Genomic DNA, 24,365 nt, shown 5'->3' on the forward strand with positions numbered 1-24,365 from the left:
GGCTGGCCCAGGGTTCCTGGGAAGATCGTTGTGTGCAAACTCCCCCAGCTTTCCAGAGCCTCGGAGCCTCGGGGCCCTCCAATCCTAGGGGGGATCTGAATCCTCAGCCCTCATCTGGACCGCGCCACCTCCCTCCCCTCTTTCATTTCCCTGCGTCTTTCTGGTGCCCCAACCCCCCTTCCCTGTATCAGGGTGATGTATGCGGTGACTAATCTCCACCAGCTGCCAGGCTGGGAGTTCGGGAGGGGAGGGATCACTCCTGGCTACTCCGTGCATTTTTAAATTTTTTTTTGAGAAGAGGTCTCTGTCATCCACTGGAGGGCAGTGGCTCAATCTCCACTTACTGCAACCTCTGCCTCCCAGGTTCAAGCAATTCTTCTGCCTCAGTCTCGCAAGTAGTTGGGATCATAGGCGTGCGCCACCACACCCAGCTATTTTTTTTTTTTTTTTGTATTTTTAGTAGAGACGGGGTTTCACCATGTTGGCCAGGCAGGTCTCAAACTCCTAACCTCATGATCCACCCGCCGTGGCCTCCCAAAGTGCTGGGATTACAGGCGTGAGCCACCACGCCCAGGCCAGTGCACTGTTGTGCCTGGCATTGCCCTCTGCACATGGCCAATGCCCACCGAGCAGCTGTGGAATGAAGGAGTCAACGAAACGGGGACTGAACTAAGAGAAAAGGGATTTCCGCACATGGGCTGGATGTGGGGAAAAAGAAATGGGTTGACACCAAAAGTGTTTCAGCTGTTGAAGGCATCCTCGACCCAGGACTAGGCGTAAGTTGTCCCTCTCCTGCCCCAAGCAAAACTCCCATTTGGGCCTGAACCCCAAGACAGGGAGGCTGGGAGAGAAACTGACCCCAAAGTTCACCTGAGACTCAGTGGCCAAGGCCCGCTGGGAGATTGGGAATAGAAGGGCCAGGGAGATGGGTCAGTGGGGTGACCCTGGGAACTGTGAGGAAGGCGGCATCTCCACTTCCCTGAAAACAAGGGGGCGGGGCGGGACGGGGCGGGGCGCCTGCATCTTGGCTTTAGGGAAGAAGTGAGGACTCACTTCTCAAAGTTGAAGAGGGGGAAACGGATGCTGTTCTTGATGAAAATAGTGAAGTTCTCAGCTTCCATCATGATGGGCCTGTGGGTGAGAACAGGAGGCCTTAGCTTCCCAGGAAGAAGGGAAACGAAGGCTTCTACCCCAGGGCAGTCTTTCCTGGTGGACACCTCCAAAGGGAAACGTTTTATAGATAAAGGGCAATTTGAGAGCTGGCAACAGGAAGGGGCTGTCTGGGCCTGAGGGTCAGAGCGGGAGAAGGAGGAAGCAGGTGGAATGGGCTGGGGAAGAGAAGATGATACCCTGGGCCTGAGGTCACCCCCCACAGCAGGGAGAGACAGCACTGGGGAGAGCCACAGACCCTCCTGAAGCTCAGAGATGCACAGCTCCCACACGGGCAAAGGGGAGCTGAGGTGGGGCCTCTCTGCTCCCCACTTACGTCTCCACCGTGTCCACCTCTGCGGGGCACCAGCCCTGGATCTCACAGGTCCGGAGCACAGAGCTGTAGTTCACGCAGCGGCCAGTGAGAATCCCTAGAGTGGGAGCCACAGCTGCTGGGTGGCTGCCTGCTCTTTGCCCCTCTCCCTTCCCTTCTTCTCCCTCCCTTCCTTCCCCCCATCCGGGACCCTGGCAAGTGGAGGGAAAGAACAGGCAGGGGAACGGCAGCTGACTTCTCTCCTGCTTCTTCTCCCAGGCCCCAGACCCAGCCAAAGGACAGTGACAGCCTTCATTGGACCCCTCTTCTTCTTGCTCCCTTTTTCTTGCCTCTGAGCCTGTGCTGCAGCTGTTCCTTCCGCCTGGAATGCGCTTTTGAAGCCCCCTCTGCCCTGCCAAATCCTATTCATCTTCAGGGACCGTCCCAAATGTCACCACCTCAAGGAAGCCTTTTGGCGCCGCCCACCCAGAAGAAGTCTCTCTCCCTCTCCCAGGCTCCAGAGTCTTTTGTGCCTCCTGGATAGCACACGCCACTTCAAGCATCCCTGTCTCCACCATCCTAGACTGGACATTCCTCTGAGGGCAGGGGCCGTGTCACCCTCGTAGCACCCGCTGGGTGTGGCACCCAGGGAGTATGTGTAAATGCCAGCAGAATGACAAGGAACAGGCTGGTTCCCACTTCCTCTCCAATGATGGGCCCCCGGGACGGACTCCCAGGGGTCCCACCAACACTTGGGATTGTGGGGGAGGGGAAGGGGCTGCACTCACCCCCACCTGGGAAGCGCTCAGGCCTGCACTGACTGTCTGATACACAGCGGTATTTCTCCTCACTCTGTGGGAAGACAGGTCACAGGCTGGTGAAGGACCCTGTCCTGGCCTGGTGAGCCCCTCAGCTCCCACGACCTCTCCACACCAACAGCCTCAGAAGGGTGGAGGTTCCAGGTCCCAGCTGCAAGGCCGGCCTTGGGACCTCTGCTTACACCCCACCCCTCCCTGCCACGACCCCCACTCCCACCAATATTTTCAGCCTTGACGGGCTTCCTCCAGCCTCTCTCTCTCCTCCCCTCACCTCTGGGCAGAATCCTTGCATCTGGTTTTCAGTAACGATCATCTTGGTGATGATGACAAAGACCGAGGTGCCCTTGGTAAGAGAAGGAGGGAGAGAAAAACATGCAACAGTCCAAATCTGTGAGACAGGGACATAGTTTACTGTCCCCACCCTACAGATGAGGAAACCGAGCCTCGTGTTTAGTGACCTGGCCAAGGACACAGGGCCGGTAAGGGGCAAAGCTGGCTCTTTGCAGCCGCCCACGCGGCCCCCTTCCCCCGTGTGTGTTGTCCGTGATTGCACTACAAGTCGTGGCGGAGCCCCAGAGGAGCCCAGCGTTCCTGATGCCTAGCACGGCGGGTCCAAGCTCCCACACAGCTCTCAGCTGCTAGGGGAGAGGTCCTCTGGATCACTGACAGCATGGATTCTAGCTTGGGAATCCCATTGGCACTCTTTTTGCTCTGCTTTCTCCCCTCCAATCTGCCCAGCCTCAGGACCTCCACCTGCCTCTCTGGGTAGGGGCACCATACCTGGGGTGGCGTCACATAATCAGACACGTCCATGACTCTGTTGGCGTAGAGTCCGAAGCCCTTCACCTTGGTCACCACCGAGGACTCAATGGCTGTGTCCCGAACCTGGTATGCCTTCTCGTGCAAGAAAACCCACCTGGGGCAGGAGCGCATAAAGGAAGAGAAAGAGAGAAGTCCATAGACCCAGCAGACAAGCTGTGAGAGGTCACCTTCCTGCCAACACTTGGACACGCCTGGCAGGGTGTGCAGGTGGTTCCTCCTGGAGGCAGCCCTTGGTTGGTTTAGAATAGCGTTTCTCCACCTTTTGTCCCATTACCACCCTCAGGTGCCTTTCTGGACATTTCCCGCCCCCCAGTGGTCCCCTTCTCCATGAAACTTTGTTATCACAGATATCTGCTTATGTACTGTATGCAAATTTGTGCTTTATGCATAAAAAGAGTGAGAACCAATTTTCACCTCCTTGGGGGCCATATGGCCCCATTGAGAATGCATGGCTCAAAGTCATTCCATGCTGCTGATGGGGGCCACTTCTCTGGCAGGAACCCAGGAGATAGAAGGAACAGAGGATCCCGGGCCTCGGTACCCTAAGCGCCCAACACATAGTAGTTCCGTAAACAAAACAATGAAGGTGCTTGGGAGCTGGGTGCTTGGCAGAATCCATCTGCCCACATGTCAGATGAGGACGGAGGAGGAAGGGGGGCCGCGGCTGAGCTTTTACTTGGCAGGTGAAGGAGTTGGGTTGAAGGTGGGGGGGCTGGGGCAGGTGGGAGGAGAGAAGCTTCTGATCTTATTCCTTGGATTGTGCTGCCACCCAGTGGTCATTTATCTGTACTGGCTTCTCCCTGCAGCTTTCAGCCATTATGGGGCCAATTGGATGAGGCTTTTCCTGCATCCATCCCTACCTTCACCCTCAGACTTTCCCGGCCTTCGGCAAGAAGGGCCTGCGGATACCTGCTGGCATCTCGTGCCACTGCTTTCCTACAAGCTGCCTGCCTTTCCATTTGAAATCGCCAATCACGGCCCTGAAGGCTCAAGTCCTGCGCAGCCTCACTTCTTACCACATTGCGGCCTTAGCAAGGTTGCATTTGTTCCTGATGGCACACTGGGAGGGAGGTAGATGCTCCCGCTGACCCCATTCGACAGATGAGAAAACCTCATCAAATTCGTTCAGAAAATGCTGTGCAGCCCCCCCTCCCCCTGAGAAACATACAATGTAAACAAGCAAATACATCTCTTACATTTTATCACCCTGACTGTCTCCCAATCTTATTTGACCACGGGAGTCAGTCTTGGAGAAATACTGGTGACCTCTCACGGAACCGAGGAGCACGCTTTTGGATATGCTGGGTGAGGGCATTTTCTGCATCTAACCAGGGTGGCACGAGGTTGGGAAACCACACCAGCTGAAGGTGAATGGAAGGACGTTGAGACTGTGTGACCCAGAGGAGAGCAAGCTGTGGGGGTCAGGGGCTGGGAATCGGGAGAGGCAGGGGCTGGGCTGACCTGAGGATTCTATAAAGAGGTGGGTGAGGACTTCAAGCCCAGAACCAGCTGCTGTGGGAAGTCACCATATGTGTGCCACACATGTGGGAAGACTCCAGGACAGTGTGATGCTCACCTGCCAGGTGCTGAGAGGAGGCCCCTCCCTCAGGTGGAGGTTGCACTGAATGACCTCTGGGGTCCCCTACTGTTGGGACAAGCGAAGAGCAGCAGCTTCCAGAACGTATGGGGTGGGGGCGGGTTGTAGGTTGGACACCACAATCCTATGTACTGCAAACACTGGCGGATATTTGCAAGTGGTTCAGTTTTCAGTGAGAGAGGTTGGTGTTATCCCCATAATGAGGCTTCCTTTGCTCGCTTGAATCTTTTCTTTTTATTCTAATTTAAATTTAAAATTTTGATAAATGCTATTTATTATTATTTGAGACAGAGTCTCACTCTGTCACCCAGGCAGTGGCGCGATCTTGGCTCACTGCAACCTCTGCCTCCGGGGCTCAAGCGATTCTCATGCCTCAGCCTCCCGAGTAGCTGGGATTATAGGCGTGCACCATCACACCTAGCTAACTTTTGTATTTTTAACAGAGTCGGGGTTTTGCCATGTTGGTCAGGCTGGTCTTGAATTCCTGGCCTTAAGTGATCTGCCCGCCTTGGCCTCCCAAAGTGCTGGGATTACAGGCATGATCCACCATGCCCAGCCCTATGTATTATTGATAAGTAATAATTTCATGTATTCACGGGGCACAGTGTGAGCATTCTGATATGCCTATACCTTCTGGAATGACTATGCGTCATGCTAATGATCATACCTACTCCCTCGCATATTTATCATTTTTTTGGTAGTATTATTGGCTTGACTTTGGAATGATCTCTTGAGTGGGAGAGAAAGGGTGTAGTCACAGCACCAAGAAATGGCTTCAAACCTGTTACCTGTTTTCCTGCTGCTGCTTTACAGCGGGCGGGCGGCATCCTGATTAACGCACCACTTAGAGTGACTTGCATGCTTGTAAAATGCTCTTATGAACACCGCCTTCTATGGGCCTTTGTGGTACTGCTTTATCTCTCAGCACTTTTCTTTTCTTCTTTTTTTGGAAAGGGAGGGGTTTCATTCAGATTTCACAAGGAAGTATGCCTCACGTAGAAATCCCATCTGCCATATTGCATCCTAGCAGAAGAGAAGGGAGCCTTTCTGTCGCAGGAAACCCAAATGAGCATTATTAGCTCATGGCCCAGGGCCCTGCGGAATGAAGGGCCTGAGATCTGGGGCCCAGGATCTCTGCTTCCAGCGAAGATGGCTGTTGGCCACAGCTGTACATTTACAGAGTGCAAACTGCAGTCTAAACACACCCTTCTGGAACCAAGCCCCAGTGTGCGTAGCCACAGAATAGATACGTTTCTCAGTGTCGACCTAAGGAAATGGTTTTCTGAGGCCCCCGCCCTGCATCTTTAAGTCCAGGAACATTTGCAGATGCCGAGTTCAGATTACTATTGTATAATACCAATGCGGCAATCGCTAGGCTGAATCTTTCACTACATTCTTACTGAGACAGCTTTGTTATTACCGTCATGTCATGAATGAGGACACTGAGGTGCAGAGGGGTGTGTTAACTTGCCCAGGATTGCACAGCTGGTATGTCGGCTCTAACCGCACAGCGTGCACCAGACCACTCATAGCCCCTTCACTCGAAGGTCTCCGGCTGTGTCCCAGCTCAAGGTCAGGCCATGCTGGGCCCCTAAACCGGACGCTGTGCTTGTCCTGCGGGCTCCAGCTTCCTGACCAGCCAGAGCATCTCCTGGCTTAGGAAAGTCTCAGGAGGAAAGGGCCGAGGACTCCGAGGAGCAATCAACCAATCTCCTACCTCCTCCTCCTCCTCCTTCAAGGCTCCTTCTTGTGTCCCATGGGGCGGAGAGCCCACATTAGAATTCTCTCTCTGAGTTAAATAACAAGTGGAAGAATTTCAGTGGCCCTGCGGGGCCTAAGGATGTCACTGAGGCAGCCGGGAAGAAGGGGATGCTTCATTTCCAGAGCGGAGGGGCTGAGTCTGTCTCCGGAGGCCAGGGCTCGGGAGATAGGGCATGCCTGAGCCTTCAGTTCTTGGCATTTACTCTGCTGCTCTGACTATTTTCTTCTCGCATTTATGGTTTATTATTTATAGAGCGGAAGGCGTGTGGCAGATCCTTGGCAGGTGGGGTGTGCAGGAGGGAGGCCAGAGCCACGCCCCAGCACCCTCCCATCCGCCCCCAGGGAGTCAAGGAAGAGGCTGGGGAGTGGGTGTAAAGAGTGCACGCTGCTGTGTGGGAGGAGGAGAGGGATCTCTTAGGAAGGTGTGAGCTGGGCAGAGGGAAAGGAGGAGGGGCGATGGGGGGGTCCTGTGAAATAGTCACAGTTGCCATCTATTACTGAGTCACCATCTCCGCAAGGCACTTGACATATGTTACCTCCCTTCCCTGTAACTCCCAGGGAGGAGGTATTCCTGAATCCATTTTCCAGATACGGGGACTGAGACTTAGAGGCATAAAGTCACTCATCTGAGGCCCTCTCTTAGTTGGTGGCAGAGTCAGGCTTCTAACCAAGTGCTCCATGTTCCCCATGCTGGGAGAGGGCAGGCAGGAATGAGTCACTCCTCTGTCCGGACCCGGATGACTGAGAGGTCCAGATGGAGCATCCGGCCGGGCGCGGTGGCGCACATCTATAATCACTGCACTTTGGGAGGCCGAGGCAGGTGGATGACTTGAGGTCAAGAGTTTGAGACCAGCCTGGCCAACATGGGGAAACCCTGTCTCTACTAAAAATACATAAAATAGCCAGGCATCATCGCACATGCCTGTAATCCCAGCTATTTGGGAGATTGAGGCAGGAGAATTGCTTGACCCCAGGAGGCAGAGGTTGCAGTGAGCCGAGATCGGGCCACTGCACACCAGTCTGAGGGACAGAGCAAGACTCTGTCTCAAAAAAAAAAAAAAAAAAAAAAAGATTCAGCAGCCCAACAGCTCTTCCCACCATATGTGTGTCACTTGTCACTTAAGTGTGCTGACAGGTACGTCAGGGTGCTACCCTGGGCCAAGATGATGGGGTGGAGAGCCGAGAAGGTGGGATTCTAGACCCTTCTCTTTAAACAAGAGCAGCACCTCCCTTTTACCTGCTTTATATATTGAACTCCCACCTAAGATCTGGAATGAGGCTGAGTATTATGAACCAAAGCCTGGGGCCATACAGATGGTGAATTTGCGGACAGGGCCTTGTATGTGGGAGGGACAGGGCTGCGACGGGGTCAGAGGCTCCAGCGGCCACCAATGATCCTGCCTTGGAAGTCCCCGGCTCACTGGTTTGCAAGGAGGCAGCTTCCTCCAGGAAGGCCCTGGAAATCAACCTCAGACCAAGCACAGGCCGTTGCTTCTAGGGACTCAGGTCTCAGGGATTTCCTTCAACTTCTCAGGTTCCCCCAGGATCCAAAAAGGGGGTGGGCTCTCAGGAAGTCCCACTCCACAGAGAAGAGTGGGGATTACCACCTGGGTCCAGAAATGATGTGAGAAGCATCAGGTAAGCCCAGGCCTCTTTGCGTGCCCTGGAATGGGTAAAGGAAAACTGTGACCAAGTGGTGTCAACTACAGACAGGCAGCTGCGGCCAGGAGGCGGGGGTGAGAGCGTGTCGCTGTGAGGGCCTCAGAGAAATGATGGGCTCGTGTTAGGCATAGTTTAGGTTGTCCACCTGGTTGGGATGATGGGGAAGAGATTGAACTCTCAGTGAAATACTAACACTGTAGCCTTAAAGTTCCTTTCAAATTTGATTGGGTCCAAGCCACTGTCACCTCTCTCCTTATGACTGCGCCGCCTTTTAACAGGCTTTCCTGCACCCACACCTACTCCCTCCACTTCTGGGTGCATCCGCCTGGGTGCTCTTCCCAACTCAGATCTCATCGTGTCTGTGTGTCTCTTTCTCTCTCAATCTCACATGCACACACACACAAAGGTGCATACACACACACACACACACACACACACACACACACACACACAGGTTAAAATGCTTCTGTGGCTTCTGTTTACTCATCTCCTGTAAAAACCAAAGCTCTCTAAGGGTGTCCGAGGTCCAGCCCCTGTTTATGTCCCCAACCACTGTACATCACCCTCATTTCTGCCCTTGGCTCCAGCCACAAGGAGCTTCTTTTCTTTCCCCTGTTTGCTAGGCTCCTTCCCTTTGCAGAGGGAGGTTTCTGTGCCCTGAATGCTCTTCCTTCCCTCTTTCATTTGGGCTGCTCCTACTTGTCCTTCGGGTCTCAGCTAAAATGTCACATCGCCAGAAAGCCTTCCCTTATTCCCTGACCAGGCCAAACACCTTCACAGAAGTGGCTCTCCTATAACTGTGCACCTCCAAGCCACGGCTGACATTTCACGTTTGTGGAGCTCATCAGATGAATGTCCATCTCTTGCCTTCCACTGTAAGCCCCACGAGGTGAGGACCCCATCTGCTTTTGCCCATCATTCCGTCCTCGGTCCGCAGTGCCTGGCACGCAGAGATGCTGGTGCGTTTTTGCTAAATTAATGACAGTGGATTCATGAAGTCACAATGTGCCTGGGTTCACAAAGGCGGACATGGGACTCAGGTCAGGGGACTGGGCTGCAGAGGGCGCTGATGTAACTGGAAGGCACTGTCCCGTGGGGAGCTGTCAGGCTTGGAGATGGATGGGGTTGGAAATTAAGACGCCAAAGAGCTTCGCGGGCTCGCTCCAGCAGGCTGGGCTCCAGCCCTGAGGACTGGAGGATTCGATCTGATCGTGATGAGAGACAGACAAGGGCAGTGGGGGCTGAGTAGTCTGGTCTAGGAGCCCATTCTCTATTCCCCATCAATCTCTCTGCCTGGAGCCAATGGAGCCAGGCCAGATGGGGAATGTGCTGAGCCAGCTTTTGCACTCACCTGTGCCAACATACCATCTTGTGGCTATAAACAACCACAGCATTGAACATACACGTGAACACAGAACATTTAAGAACCAACTGTGAGCCAAGCTCTGGAGATGCAGACAGAGAACATTTGCAAACCTCATATCTTACAAAACCTCAACATTGGAAGGAAACTTCAAGGCCATTTAATCCTATTCTGAAGCTTGCATCCCTTTCCTAAAATCTCCCAAAGGAGCACTGGATGGTGCAGGCTTTTTACAATACCTGCCCACTGAAGCCGGCCAGCTCCTGCCCAGCACACAGAGCCAAAAAATCACCTAAAAAGTCACATCTAGCCACCTTTCCCTCCATACCCTCACAGAAACTTTAACTTTTCAGGCAAGCAGGCTGCAGGCAGCTTCAGCACGGAGGCACACAGGATTCTCCTTTGACCTGCTTGAACTAATTCCTGACAGTCAGTGGCTTGCTGCCTGGAATGCACAGACCCATTGTTTCAAAGAACGGGGTGAGACTGGAGACCCACATGCCAGGAAAGAAAACGTTGGAGGTTTCTGCCTGTATTTCCTGGTGCCCACCAGTGTGTGGAAATGAACACAAGAAGGATAGGACCTGCATTCTTTCCCAGCCATTGCCTGTTCCACAGCTGTGTGTGTGTGTGTGTAGGTGTGTACTTCCAGGCAGTGGAGGCTGAGGGGGATGGCTGCACCTTCCTGGCTCTTAAGCAACTCCTAAGATGGGTTACATGGCACAGGGTCAGGCAGAGGTAGGGAACTTACACTTTTTGATGACGGGGAGCATTGCTGGACTCCTGGGAAGGGAGCCACACTATGTTCAGAAAAGCTACTTTTCTCCTTGGCCACTCTTCCCTTGGATCTGTGTTTGTTTCCTCATCAAGGGGCAGTTCCTCTTTGTCCTCCAGTCCAAGAGAAGAGGGCTTCTCCCTTGCCCTTCTCTCTCTCTCACCATCTCGCTGATCCACGCCAGAAGGAAAGTCCTCATTCTTAAACGGATCCAGCTTTCTCTTTCCCTCCCGGCCACCAACTTGATCAACCTGCCACCACTCCCTTGTCTCAGTGCCTTCCCTTCCCCCTTCCTGTGGCGTCTTGTCTTTTTGAGACCCGAAAGAGTTGGCTGAAGGGAATGCGAAGATGTGGGAGGGGGTCTGCCTGTTCTCTGCTTGGAGAGATGACAGCAGGGAGGGTGGAGATGGCACTCCTGAGACCTCCCTTGGTGGAGGGCAGTGCCAGAGCAGGGACCTTACTCCTCTGAGTGTGTGTCTTGAAACCACTCTGAACTCCGGAGGATGAACTGGGAGAAGAATTCATCTGGGTGAATTCAGATCCTGGGTGGGGGTGGCGGAGGTCAGTCTTTAGGACTCAGCTCCACAGAAGAAAGGAGCTCAGGAAGCTGGAGGGTGGCACTGAGGCAGGAGGGCAAAGACAGGACGCCAGGTGACCCGCCCCGCCAGAGACCTGAAGGCTCACAGACTCACCCCACAAAGTAGGAGATGATCAGAAGCTGAACGACTCGGTTGATGGTCCCAATGGTCCAGCTCTTCACGACCACTGACTTGGTGGTCTCATAGGTGAAGAAGTCGGATATGCAGTTCATGCTGAGAGAGTGCTCAGGTCAGGGGACACTCAGAAGGGGGCCCAGTGGTGGCCTCAGGAGAAGGAGGTTCTACAGGACAGGGAGACAGAGATCACGACCTGGAGGGGGCAGCTTAAAGGGGTGGGAGGAATGGGACGCCTGTCCCTTTAATCGAGGCAACCCTAGTCAGGTCCTCTCTGCTCGTGATACTCTGGCTTCTAAGAGGCCAGGACCAGGGCGGACGACCCCCTTTTTGTTCGTCTCCACCCCACTCCCCTGTGATGTCACAGCGGGGGTGGGGTCTCCAATCCTGGGCTCCTGATTGCCTGGGATGTAGCTGGCTGGAGCCCTCTGGGACTCATGTTTTATCTGCACTCTGTCTACTGTTTCTGTTTCATTCTCTTCTGCAGCATCCTCATCCCAGCTCACCAGCTGCTCACACTCTCTCTAACGCCCCTTGCAATGCCCCATCCCCCAGTCACCTAATAGCCTGATGGAGCTGAGGGCCCCTTCTTTCCTGAGTGTCAGACAAATTCCGCCCAGTTCTGCAGCCGTCCCCTCCTTTCCTGAGTTGCCCCCAATGGCATGGGTCAGGGGAGAGGGGCTCTTGAAAGTTTTTCTGGGACTTCTGGGGTGTGATGCGTAAAGAGTCACAGATTTCTAACTCCAGTTGGTAATAGCTGAAGCTCTACCTGTCACGTAGCAGTTAGCACTTCTTTTTTAGCTGTCAGTTTATTTATTCAAATCTTTGTTAGATTATGTTTTCCTGAAAACAATCTGGGCTGTTTTCCTTTCCCTCCCTCCCTCCCTCCCTTCTTTTCTTCCTTCTTTTGTTTTCTTTTCCTTTTTCTCTTTCTTTTTTTCTTTACTTTTCTTTTCTTTCTTTTGAGACAGAGTCTTGCTCTGTCACCCAGGCTGGAGTGCAGTGGTGCAATCTCAGCTCACTGCAACCTGTCCCTCCTGGGTTCAAGCAAATCTCGTGCCTCAGCCTCCTAAGTACCTGGGATTATAGGCACCCACCACTATGCCCGGCTAATTTTTGTATTTTTGGTAGAGATGGGAGTTTCACCATGTTGGCCAGGCTGGTCTCGAACTCCTGACAAGTGATCTGCCCACCTTGGCCTCCCAAAGTACTAGGACTACAAGTGTGAGCCACTGTGCCCGGCCGGTTATGTTTTCACCTTGTTCAAGTTTCCTCAAATCCAAGAAGTGTGCTAAATTAGTAATAGGCCCTCAATATCTATTTATTAAACCCAGTTGAATTTATCTTGCTAGGTAGTGCTGGAATAGCCACTACTCAGAGGTTAAAGCTATTAGTTCAGTGGGGAAGGGTGTACTCCTGTTGTCTCTTACCCCAGGATTGAGTTAGCAAGGTGGTGTACTGATTGTCAGGGAAATCTTGAATATACGTATTCTGTACTAATGTCTTCATACAGGACACATCATCAATCATTCTGAACATACAGTCACTGTGATTAGGACAGAAGAGAACCGGACTGGTGGTGGTAAGGAGGTCTGGGTCCTGGCTTTGTTGCCAACTCACTGAGACCCTGGACAAATTAAGCCCCTTTGGGTCTCAGTTTTCCCATCAGTAAAACGAGGTTGGGGTAGAAAAACTAAAGCATCTTTTCCAGCTCTGGTTTTCTCTGATGTTGCAAAATGCACTCTGGGACTATAGGAGGAGGCCTGGTTTCCCCAACCCCAGGATGATGTGGTTTCAAATCAGTTCCGGCTCCGAGGTGAATAGGACACCAGGACTTGAACTGGATACGGCCATTTGCCAGCCTCTTGGGGAAACCTGTAAATTGCAATTATGGATGTGAAGATTTTGGGTATAGACAGTGAACTTGACAGTTCAGCCAGAAAGCAGTGCACTTATGATGACACCAACACCTGCATTCTCCTCCCAGCCAGTGGGAGAGGTTGTTTCTTTTTCTTTTTCTTTTTTTTTTTTTTTTTGAGACGGAGTTTCACTCATGTTACCCAGGCTGGAGTGCAATGGTGCGATCTCGGCTCACTGCAACCTCCGCCTCCTGGGTTCAGGCAATTCTCCTGCCTCAGCCTCCTGGGTAGCTGGGATTACAGGCACGCGCCACCATGCCCAGCTAATTTTTTGTATTATTATTATTTTTTTTTTTTAGTAGAGACGGGGTTTCACCATGTTGACCAGGATGGTCTCGATCTCTTGACCTCGTGATCCACCCGCCTCGGCCTCTCAAAGTGCTGGGATTACAGGCTTGAGCCACCGCGCCCGGCCGGGAGAGGTTGTTTCTTTCCGCAACTCTTAAATACTTCTCTTCTTGTCCCATAGACCCCTTTCCATGACACAGAAACTATTTTGCAGAGAGGGGGGCACGCATCTTTCCAATACACACCCCCACCCCCACCCCTGTACTAAGTCTGATACAATAAAATTACACAATTTCTCTTTAGTATCCAGTCTCCACTGAAAAAGTGTCCGTAGTTTCTAAAGAGCCCCACACACATTTTCGAGGCAGATTACACCCAGGTGAGAGAGACTTCACTGCTATCACCCTTCCCTCAGGTCCTCCAGAGTCGCCGACGCTCTATGCGACCGTCTCGCAGGCGGGCCCAGCTCGCGTCTCTCTAGCCAGCTCGTCCTCTCTGTGGCATGTGCTCGGCTTCCGGTGGCGGGACGCGGGGCCGCGCACGCGGGAAAAGCTTCCCCGGTGTCCCCCCCAACCCCCGCCCCCCGCCCCCCCGCGTCCCCCCAGCGCGCCCACCTCCCACGCCCGGGCCCTCGCGAGGTTGCAGCCTGAGTAGGTAGGTGGTAGTCGTTCCCCGGTCCCAGGAAGGCACGGGCCCCGCTCCCCCGCAGGACGCTCGACATGGACCATTCCGCATTTGAAACCGCGGGGAGCGGGCGAATCCATTATGTAGGGCGGGGGTGAACCGTGGGTCTTGGGGTGGTGGGAACGGTGCTAGGGAAACCCTGCACTCTGAGCTGTGTTGGGGCGCGTGCGAGGTGCGGGCTCCGGGCAGACCCTGGGGTTCCGCTGCTCGTTGCCATGGCTCCCGCTGGAGCGGCCAGAGTGGGTGTCGGGTTGGGTGTCAGCGCTGTTCCAGGCCCGATTCTCCACCCGGGCCTGGGTCTGGACCCTCGGGCACTGCAGCGCCCGCCTGTGGGTTCCCAGGCAGAGGAAATCCTGAGACATCCCAGGCGCTGATGGGGGTTGCTACCTGGCTTCATCGGCGAGCAGAGCGAGGTGTTGTCTTTCATGCTTATCTGTCTTCCTCTTGAATTCAGATTCCCTACCTGCTGAGCATCCGCACACCCACTCAGGAGTTGGGGCCCAGCTCCCAGTTGACTCGGTTTCCCTTGTGCAGCCTAGGGCTCTGCCCAGGCCACCACAGGCAGGGGTCGACATGGCAGAGACACTGGAGTTCAACGACGTCTATCAGGAGGTGAAAGGCTCCATGGTGAGGACGGCTCGCACAGTTGATATAAGTAGAGAGAAGGAAGGAGGGTAGAGTTTTTGTCCGTTAACGAGAGCTTGCTTTGGGAATGTTATTTTGGAAAAAGAAGACTCAGTGTAATGTGTTCCTAGTATTTCCCCCAACACAAGGCAATAGAGAGATGGTTTCCGGAGTCATAGGGACCATATATGCTGTTCAGTCCCGGATTCCTGTTTTACAAATGAGGAAACAGAATCTGTAAGGGATCTAGGTACCAGAGCCTGGTTTAGAATATAGACTCCTTGGCCTCCAGCTGTGGCTCCTGCATTGGTCATCTGGCCAGTCCCCTTGCAGCCGGAATGTGTGTTGGGTAGAACTGTACCCAGGACACGCTTTGTACTGTCCGCATGCATCGGAGCCTGCTTTTCTTACAGAATGATGGTCGACTGAGGTTGAGCCGCCAGGGTATCATCTTCAAGAATAGCAAGACCGGCAAAGTGGACAACATCCAGGCTGGGGAGCTAACAGAGGGCATCTGGCGCCGTGTAGCTCTGGGCCATGGACTTAAACTGCTTACAAAGAATGGCCATGTCTACAAGTACGATGGCTTCCGAGAATCGGTGAGATGTCCCTTGGCTATAAACCCCCTACAAACCCCTTTTTTACTGCATCATCTTGTTTTAATCTTGTAGAGACTTGAAATTCCTTCCTCATGTAACCCTGTGATTGCTAGTTTGGGCTCCTTAGAACAGGGCTGTGAGGCCATCAGGCAATCGGTGTTCAGCCTTGAGTGTTGAAGTCTTGTGAACTTTTGTGTGCCTTGATTCCAGAAGGTTTTCTTCTGTCTTGATTTAGATAGTAGTTCCCACCTGTGGCTGTTATCAAGGTTCAGAATCTTAGCTTGATGTCTTTTGTGTTATTTTTTATGACAGGGTCTTGCTCTGTTGCCCAGGCTGGAGTGCAGTGGTGTAATCTCGGCTTCCTGCAGCCTCTGCCTCCTGGGCTTAAGCAATCCTTCCACCTCAGCCCCCTGAGTATCTGGTACCACAGGCACATGCCACCATGCCCAACTATTTTTTCACAATTTTTGGTAGAAATGGGATTTCGCCACATTACCCAGTCTGGTCTTGAGCTCTCAGACTCAAGGGATGGCCCATCTTGGCCTCCCAAAGGGTTGAGGTTACAGGCATGAGCCATTACACCTGGCCAGCTTTATAAAGTGTGGGTTTTGTTTTTCATTTTGAGCTGCTTGAGTTAAAGGCTTTATTTGATTTTAATTTCCACTTTCATTAAAGTAATACCTATATAAAGATTTTCTAAAGTCAGATGGCACTGTGAAGCCCATAACCAGGAATGTCAGATCCAATGGCCAGGAGCAACCTCTTTGAACAATCTTTTTTTTTTTTTTTTTTGAAAAGGACTTTTGCTCTTGTTGCCCAGGCTGAAGTGCAATGGTGCGATTTCAGCTCACTGCAACCTCCACCTCCTGGGCTTAAGCGATTCTCCTGCCTCAGCCTCCCAAGTAGCTGAGATTTACAGGTGCCCACCACCACGCCCAGCTAATTTTGTATTTTTAGTAGAGACGAGGTTTCTCCATGTTGGTCAGGCTGGTCTAGAACTCCTGACCTCAGGTGATCCACCCACCTCGGCCTCCCAAAATGCTAGGATTACAGGCGTGAGCTACCACGCCGGGCCTCAACAGTCTTTTAAACAATGTTAGGGCTGGGTTGCTTAGTCAGCATGGGTTTCTCATAAAGCCTATTTTGGGGCAGTTTCTCAGAAATAGATCATCACAGGACATTCAAGTCTATCTTAAGGCCACCAGGGTTTACTGGGATTGTGCTTTCTTCCCTCCACCCACAGGAGTTTGAGAAACTCTCTGATTTCTTCAAAACTCACTATCGCCTTGAGCTAATGGAGAAGGACCTTTGTGTGAAGGGCTGGAACTGGGGGACAGTGAAATTTGGTGGTGAGTCCTGAGGTTTGGGGAAGAAGATAGGGTGAAGGGTGTCAGCCTTCGACTTGTTCTGTTCTTTTTTTTTTTTTTTTTTTTGAGATGGAGTTTCGCTCTTGTTACCCAGGCTGGAGTGCAATGGCGCGATCTCGGCTCACCGCAACCTCCGTCTCCTGGGTTCAGGCAATTCTCCTGCCTCAGCCTCCTGAGTAGCTGGGATTACAGGCACACGCCACCATGCCCAGCTAATTTTTTGTATTTTTAGTAGAGACGGGGTTTCACCATGTTGACCAGGATGGTCTCGATCTCTTGACCTTGTGATCCACCCGCCTCAGCCTCCCAAAGTGCTGGGATTACAGGCTTGAGCCACCGCGCCCGGCCTTGTTCTGTTCTTTTCCCTCTGCCAGTGTCTCTGGTTTCCTATCTGTTTGCATGTTCATCATGAGTACTGATTATTGGATACCTACAGTATACTGGGCACTGTGCCTGGGGTTGGGTTTACAGTGTGAACAGCCTCGCCCCAGTTTCCCGTCTCTGTGGACCTCGGGTTGGTGGGAATGTTGTTTATGCAGGGGAGCCTGCGGCTTGATAAGCCCTTTCCTCACAGGACAGCTGCTTTCCTTTGACATTGGTGACCAGCCAGTCTTCGAGATACCCCTCAGCAACGTGTCCCAGTGCACCACGGGCAAGAATGAGGTGACCCTGGAATTCCACCAGAACGACGACGCAGAGGTGTCTCTCATGGAGGTGCGCTTCTACGTCCCTCCCACCCAGGAGGATGGTGTGGACCCTGTTGAGGTGAGGCTTCCCCTGGCTGCCCAGGCAGCATATGGTGCTGAGCAGGCGTTGGCTGGCCTGGAAGCGGGGCCTGCTGTTTGGTCACCAATGTGTACTTTTGTAGGCCTTTGCCCAGAATGTGTTGTCGAAAGCGGATGTAATCCAGGCCACGGGAGATGCCATCTGCATCTTCCGGGAGCTGCAGTGTCTGACTCCTCGCGGTCGTTACGACATTCGGATCTACCCCACCTTTCTGCATCTGCACGGCAAGACCTTTGACTACAAGATCCCCTACACCACGGTACTGCGGCTGTTTCTGTTGCCCCACAAGGACCAGCGCCAGATGTTCTTTGTGGTAAGTAGAAACCCCGATGGCTGTGTAATCCTGGTTTTTTACCTAAGTGTTTAGGAGACGGCTCTCGCTGGTGTGCAGAATTCTATGTTGGTTAATTGCAAATTGTTATAGGGTGTCAATTGGTGCTCTTCCTTACTAGATCAGCCTGGATCCCCCAATCAAGCAAGGCCAAACCCGCTACCACTTCCTGATCCTCCTCTTCTCCAAGGACGAGGACATTTCGTTGACTCTGAACATGAATGAGTGAGTGTCTCCCTGGGCTCTTTTCCTGCCACTGTCCAGGCAGGAGACAGGTGTGCCATTAGAAGGCAGTAGTGCTGTGACCTCATCTTTGCCGTCTTTGTAGGGAAGAAGTGGAGAAGCGCTTTGAGGGTCGGCTCACCAAGAACATGTCAGGATCCCTCTATGAGATGGTCAGCCGGGTCATGAAAGCACTGGTGAACCGCAAGATCACGGTGCCAGGCAACTTCCAAGGGTGAGTGTGGGCCTGGGATCCCCGCCTGGCTGGGTATGGAAACGCTGTGTCTCCTTAGTAAACCCCCCTGAGATGGGAATGCAGCCTGCTAGAGCCCTGGATGGGACCTTGTGTCATGACAGGTGTCAGCGCCTCCATCTCCACAGCTCAGTGAGGTTTACTTAGTCACGGACATGAGTGCACATGTCGCCTCTGTTAGATGTGCCCTTTGTCTCTGCTGAGGTTGGCACTAATCAGGTTTCCTGCACCCTCTCTCAGGCACTCAGGGGCCCAGTGCATCACCTGTTCCTACAAGGCAAGCTCAGGACTGCTCTACCCGCTGGAGCGGGGCTTCATCTACGTCCACAAGCCACCTGTGCACATCCGCTTCGATGAGATCTCCTTTGTCAACTTTGCTCGTGGTACCACTACGACTCGTTCCTTTGACTTTGAAATTGAGACCAAGCAGGGCACTCAGTATACCTTCAGCAGCATTGAGAGGTGAGAAGCTCCGCCCGTCACTTCCTGGGCATCCTGGTCCTGAGCCAGCTTTGACCGGGAAGGCTGACATGGTCTGGGGCACTCTTCAACCCTAGAGCAGAAGTTTTCTTTTGCTACATCAGGATTTGGTCTTTTTCCCTGGAGTGCTCAGACTTTAGAAGCCTCTCCATTGCTTTCTTTCTGGTTGTTAAAAAAAAAAAAAAAATTCCATATTCTGAAAGCAGTATGTCTTCACTACTGGTCTCTTTTCTCCTCCACTCCCCGCCATGTTGGAAATGCTATCTCTGTCTTTCCTGGAATGATCTTTGTGCCCGAGAACATAGCGGCTAATGCTTATTGAGTGCTCACTGTGCACTAAACGTTTTATAAGCATCTTCACGTGTAATCCTCATATCAACCTTGTAAAGTATGAAAAAAGATGCCAACATCCCCTCCCCCACACTTGCTCTGCTCTGAGCTTATAGGTGCACATCCCTCCCTGCCTTTTTTTTTCCCAGGGCTCTTCAAGGCCATACAGGTTCCTCTCTCAGGACTAATGTCTGGCTATGCCTTACTGCTGTCCTCTGGGGGTTTCTAAGCTGTGGATTGGGTAGCGTGGTCAAGGGCTCCAGGCTCCACAGTCTCCCCCAGCTCATGGGAATCAGAACGTTATTTAGCTTACCCTTGTGTTGGCCCTACCTGTCTAGTAACATGGTGCATGTCCCCTCACAGGGAGGAGTACGGGAAACTGTTTGATTTTGTCAATGCGAAAAAGCTCAACATCAAAAACCGAGGATTGAAAGAGGTACTTCTGTGTGGGGAGGATGAGACCCCCCCCTGCTGTTTCTGTAGGGGAGAAAAGGGTGGAGATTTTTCTGGCTTCTTTTTCACTCTCTCTTCTTTTCTTACCCTTATAGAAAAAAGAGGTGCGTGTGACCCTTTCCCCCTCCTGGTGCAGGTTTCCTCTGCATGACCTTAGACCAGTCTATGCAGCCCCTCAGGAGCCCCCCGTGGGGCTGGGAGAGGGAGGGGCTTGGGGCTTGGACTAACCCAGTTCGCAGGAAGTACTCGGGCATAGGCCCTGCACGTTGGCTATGTGTGGACAATCCAGCCCCAGGTCTTCTGGGCGCTGCTGCTCTGACTTGACAGGCATGGGGGTGTGCTTTTGAGTGTGCAGGGATTCAGCCTCGAGGGTGAGTTGGCCCCACTCTCAACCCTTCCCTGGCTAGGGCATGAACCCAAGCTACGATGAATATGCCGACTCTGATGAGGACCAGCATGATGCCTACTTGGAGAGGATGAAGGAGGAGGGCAAGATCCGGGAGGAAAATGCCAATGACAGCAGCGATGACTCGGGAGAAGAAACTGGTGTGTTACGTTAGCCTCTGTGCTGAGCATGGGGTTGGTCAGACGCTCCTCACTGTGGCCCGGGCTGCAGTTGCCCTTGGGCCAGAGCTGGGTGCCTGGGTGAGGGGGTGGGATTTCCATTGGTTCAGAAGCTGACGCATCCTGTGTCCTTTTTCAGATGAGTCATTCAACCCAGGTGAAGAGGAGGAAGATGTGGCAGAGGAGTGAGTTTTGGTGGTACCTTGTGGGGATAAGGTGATGACCCATAGGCTTAAAGGATCAGAGGATTTCTGGACATTTCTCATGTCCCAGCATTAGCTACTGACCCAGAATGGGAGAGTGGCCTCCAATGAAGTGATCATGAAAATGTTTTGGAAATTGTCAAGGGCTTTGTAAGTGCAAGGCATATTTTGAAGTCAGAAAAGCATAGTGGGATCTATGGCCATACCACCCTGCATGTGCCAGTTGTGGCTGGTTAGTACTTGGATGAGGAGAGAATGGGAATGAGAACAGATGCTTGCATTTACTTGCTGGATGTTGTCAAGTAAGTCATTGAATCTCAATTTCCTCATTGGTAGAAATGCATTGGTTCCCCTGCAAAATTGGTTAAGACTTTTTATTAGCAGTGTTAGAAATGTGACTCACTCTCACTTTAAAAGGGAACATATAAAAGGGAATTTCATAAGTTCATGTTACTGCAGAGTGTGGGGCTTCTGACACCATTGGATTCAGGCACTCAAACCATTTCATCCGATTTCCTTAATTCAAAATAGGTTTGTACCACGGGGCGCCCAGCGACTCTCAGAAGCTGTGGGCAGGCTTAATCCTACTGCTTTAAAACAACACCAGAAGCGCCTCTTTTGGTGACCAGCATAGTGAACAGAGTGGTTACCTGCCCCTTCCTAGTCTGAATTATTAGGATGGACAGGGCCCTAATGGGCCAGAAATAGGCCAAATGCCCACCCTTAGAGCCTGTGATTGGGGTGAGCCCTTTCTGAGTGGGGTTGCCCCCACTCTGGTGGTTCCCAGCAGAATATTGGGAGTCTGCTCTCTTAATCCAGAAGGATTGCAAAAAAATGTCGGGCAGCAAAAAAAAAAAAAAAAAAAAAAAATACCCAACGGGTCCACTAGTTAAGCTTGCCACATGCTTATGAAAGTTTAATGAGCAAATACTTGCGAGAGTGCCTTGAAAACTGTCCAGCAGCATACAGATGTAAGGCAGTTCCATTTTTGAGAAGTTTCACATATATCAAATAAGACTGTCAGTTACAGGGGTCTGTACTGGGTTGAACTGATGTTGGTTTTCCTCTTTTGGTAGTAACTGATTATTTTTTATCAGAAAAGACTATAGGGGCCGATCCTTTCGTAGTTCACAAACATGATGGTTGGGTGCACGTACGTGTGTGAAGCATGCCATCCTCCAGCCTTGTTATGACCTCGGTGCATTACCCATCTGACAAGGGAAGAAAAAGACAAAAAAGACTGTAGGGTAGATTAAAACGATTACCCAAAGGAAGTGGTAAAGTGGATTTGGGCCATGTTCCAGGCAAGAATGAGGCAGTGTTTCTGCCCGTGGGGTCCTGGGGATGGACATGGAACTGGTTTGGCCATGCCCAGGGAGAGCAGCTGAAGCCCGCTGATTGATTTACTTTTCATTAATTAATTCATCAAGTAAGCCATTGTCGTGGCTGGGTCTGGAGAGAGCATGTTTGACGCCACCTCAGTGAATGGGAGGAAGTAGCGTTGGGGATGGGTGGTGGACGCTGTCCTCTGGCCTTCCTCCCTTGCCCCTTTTGGGTGGGTATCTTTGGATTTGTTTTCCTCCTGTTCTGAGGCCGTGGGGTCCTGTCCTCCTCCTCAAGTCTAAGCCTGGCTTGCCCTCTGGCAGGTTTGACAGCAACGCCTCTGCCAGCTCCTCCAGTAATGAGGGTGACAGTGACCGGGATGAGAAGAAGCGGAAACAGCTCAAAAAGGCCAAGATGGCCAAGGACCGTAAGAGCCGAAAGAAGCCTGTGGAGGTGCAGACTCTAGATGGGAGGGGTCGTGTGTGGTGTGCGGGGGCGGGGGGCATTCGCTTTACCTTTTCCTGTCCACCACCAGTAGGACCCTGATCACTGGTCTTCCTTGGGGCTGTTTTTTATAGCCAGTGATTATAGCCTTGAGGGGTATTTTCTTGGAAATTTTTCTCACTAGCCCTGAGATTATTAAGCTTCTGGAAGATTTGAATTAGGAGATGGGCTTCTGTCCCAGGAGCCCAGAGGAAAGGGGGCCCCTGGTAAGCTAAGCACTGAGTTGCAGAGAGGAAGGGGATACTATCCTTGCCTTTAGCAAGCTCTCATCTAGCCTGATGCTGTTTAGTCCTCTACTTTTTCTCCAGGTTAGGTGATCTAAATAATTTCTTTGGGAAAATGTATGGGTTCTATGGGAAATTGCTGAAGGCATTTGGGTTCTTGTGTAGGTGAAGAAGGGCAAAGACCCCAATGCCCCCAAGAGGCCCATGTCTGCCTATATGCTGTGGCTCAATGCCAGCCGAGAGAAGATCAAGTCAGACCATCCTGGCATCAGTATCACGGATCTTTCTAAGAAGGCCGGCGAGATCTGGAAGGGAATGTCCAAAGAGAAGAAAGAGGTGAGCGGCAGCAGAGGAGGGACGATGCATCTCATGGGTTGGCAAGAGGTGCTCTCTTGGGGTGGTGAGTCTCATGACTGATGGGGAGCAGTAGGAGCCATTGGTGGGACTTTCTGTATTGATTTTGCCTGTATCAGGGGAGAGGGGAGAGGTCTTATTCTTTGCTGTTTTTTTCTGTGTTTGTGAGACAGGAGTGGGATCGCAAGGCTGAGGATGCCAGGAGGGAATATGAAAAAGCCATGAAGGAATATGAAGGTGGCCGAGGCGAGTCTTCTAAGAGGTGAGTATTGAGAACATGGACCAGTAACTTGATTTTTGTGGCAGATGTTTTTTTTTTTAACAGGCTGATTCAGGTAGTGCTTCTCAAACCTGGGTAGGCCATTGCCCAAGTATCGGGTGGTACAATAGGACATTCAGGTCATTGGGGAAATATGGCCCATTTTCCTGGACCATTTTATTTGAAGGTATGGGGGAATGAAAAAAAAATACTATTATGGAGTGCAATACACAGTTCACATGAAATTTAAAAAGTAAAGCAAGAAATGTCAAGTAGGCTTTGCATATGGGGCTGCTTTAGGCTATGCCCTCTGATCCTTCTGGTGTACTCATAATACTCTCCCTTGGTGCCCTTCAGGCTGACACGGCTGTTTATGTTCAGAGTGAAATGGGTAGTGTGGCTGGGATCGGGGAAAGGCCTTGCTGAAGCTGGGAGAGGTTCGGCCATGGTGAGAGTGAGGGGACCTGAAGGCCCAGCTCCTCTTCCCTCTTGCCAAAACAGGGACAAGTCAAAGAAGAAGAAGAAAGTAAAGGTAAAGATGGAAAAGAAGTCCACACCCTCTAGGGGCTCGTCATCCAAGTCGTCCCCAAGGCAGCTAAGCGAGAGCTTCAAAAGCAAAGAGTTTGTGTCTAGTGATGAGAGCTCTTCCGGAGAGAACAAGAGCAAAAAGAAGAGGAGGCGGAGCGAGGTGCGGCAGGCACGTGGGGGCTCTGGGCTGGGCAGCGTGAGGGGCGTGTGCGTCTGCGTGGGGTTGGTCTGTAAGGATAGAGTCGGAGTGGATGGTGGAATTCTGAGGTTGTGAGGGTGGGTGCTGCAGCTGGGGGGCGGTAGGGAATTGTGGGCCCTTCACTGAAGAGTGGCTGGGGCCCCTACCTTTTCCCTTAAGACACCTTTGGTTTTCAGGACTCTGAAGAAGAAGAACTAGCCAGTACTCCCCCCAGCTCAGAAGACTCCGCGTCAGGATCCGATGAGTAGAAACGGAGGGAGGTTCTCCTCTTTGCGCTTGCCTTCTCACAACCCCCGACTCCCCACCCATATTTTGGTACCAGTTTCTCCTCATGAAATGTAGTCCCTGGATTCTGTGCCATCTGAACACGCTCTCCTGCTGGTGTGTATGTCACTAGGGCAGTGGGGAGATGTCTTAACTCTGCTGCTTCCCAAGGATGGCTGTTTATTATTTGGGGAGAGAGAGGGTGGGAGGCAGGGCAATGCAGGATCCAAATCCTCATCTTACTTTCCCGACCTTAAGGATGTAGCTGCTGCTCGTCCTGTTCAAGTTGCTGCAGCAGAGGTCATGTGAGGCCAGGCCTGTAGCTCCTACCGGGGGCCTATTTCTACTTTTATTTTGTATTTCTGGTCTGTGAAAATCATTTAATAAAGGGAACTAACTTTGGAAACAGTGTCCTGCTTTCTTTGTGGCCCTGGTGCATTGCTCCCACTTTTATTGGTGGTGGTTACTGCTCTGCCCACACTGGGCAGAGGCTTCCTGGCCAGCCGGGAAGCAAGTCTCCAGGTACATCATGGTCTGTTCCCGGCTGGACAAGCATTGGTTTTCACCCTCTTCTGCCGGGATGGGCCACCTGAGAGTCTAGAAATGAGAGCTGATCCGATTAGGAAGCCTCTCC

At 52.1% G+C, this 24,365-nt stretch overlaps 2 protein-coding genes and 1 non-coding gene across 6 annotated transcripts in view; 2 read left to right on the top strand and 1 right to left on the bottom strand.

The window, feature by feature from the left end:
* The window catches only part of P2RX3 (purinergic receptor P2X 3), a 34,393-nt gene extending 23,108 nt beyond the window's left edge, over nt 1-11,285 (bottom strand). The window contains exons 1-6 of the mRNA XM_032283391.1: nt 10,953-11,285; nt 3,061-3,196; nt 2,552-2,623; nt 2,251-2,314; nt 1,487-1,580; nt 1,054-1,131 (exon numbers count right to left, since the gene is read on the bottom strand). Coding sequence (XP_032139282.1) covers nt 1,054-1,131; nt 1,487-1,580; nt 2,251-2,314; nt 2,552-2,623; nt 3,061-3,196; nt 10,953-11,071 — 563 coding nt within the window. The 5' untranslated portion in view covers nt 11,072-11,285. The remainder of the gene's footprint in view (nt 1-1,053; nt 1,132-1,486; nt 1,581-2,250; nt 2,315-2,551; nt 2,624-3,060; nt 3,197-10,952) is intronic.
* A 2,391-nt stretch (nt 11,286-13,676) lies between these two features.
* On the top strand, nt 13,677-24,139 carry SSRP1 (structure specific recognition protein 1). 4 transcript variants are annotated; one of them, XM_032283400.1, is made up of 18 exons: nt 13,677-13,834; nt 14,319-14,491; nt 14,902-15,087; nt 16,331-16,436; nt 17,029-17,219; nt 17,323-17,553; nt 17,693-17,796; nt 17,900-18,028; nt 18,287-18,508; nt 19,220-19,292; nt 19,405-19,413; nt 19,717-19,855; nt 20,013-20,058; nt 21,723-21,852; nt 22,293-22,463; nt 22,655-22,743; nt 23,242-23,428; nt 23,644-24,139. In XM_032283400.1, exons 2-18 carry the CDS (start codon nt 14,438-14,440, stop codon nt 23,713-23,715), a joined length of 2,139 nt encoding a protein of 712 aa, XP_032139291.1. In that variant the 5' UTR covers nt 13,677-13,834; nt 14,319-14,437; the 3' UTR covers nt 23,716-24,139. The 4 variants fall into 4 exon arrangements, with proteins under 4 accessions (XP_032139291.1, XP_032139289.1, XP_032139292.1 ...); XM_032283398.1 differs by lacking the exon at nt 23,644-24,139 and adding an exon at nt 23,504-23,586 and having other exon boundaries at nt 23,242-23,473; XM_032283401.1 differs by lacking the exon at nt 19,405-19,413.
* Nucleotides 21,192-21,293, top strand: LOC116555226. The gene has a single exon (XR_004270429.1). It is a non-coding gene; the product is annotated as a small nucleolar RNA U13 (small nucleolar RNA).
* Nucleotides 24,140-24,365: the final 226 nt, after the last annotated feature.

Source organism: Sapajus apella, unplaced genomic scaffold (assembly GCF_009761245.1).
Source record: "Sapajus apella isolate SASKATOON/1434 unplaced genomic scaffold, GSC_monkey_1.0 scaffold14, whole genome shotgun sequence".
Lineage (NCBI taxonomy): Eukaryota > Metazoa > Chordata > Mammalia > Primates > Cebidae > Sapajus > Sapajus apella.

What these genes read in the sequence shown, in the direction of transcription:
- SSRP1 (XM_032283398.1), top strand. Translation starts at nt 14,438, where the DNA reads ATGGCAGAGACACTGGAGTTCAACGACGTCTATCAGGAGGTGAAAGGC. An exon ending in TTGACTCTGAACATGAATGA is followed by an intron (nt 17,797 to 17,899) that starts GTGAGTGTCTCC and finishes CCGTCTTTGTAG; the next exon opens with GGAAGAAGTGGAGAAGCGCT. An exon ending in GTGCCAGGCAACTTCCAAGG is followed by an intron (nt 18,029 to 18,286) that starts GTGAGTGTGGGC and finishes ACCCTCTCTCAG; the next exon opens with GCACTCAGGGGCCCAGTGCA.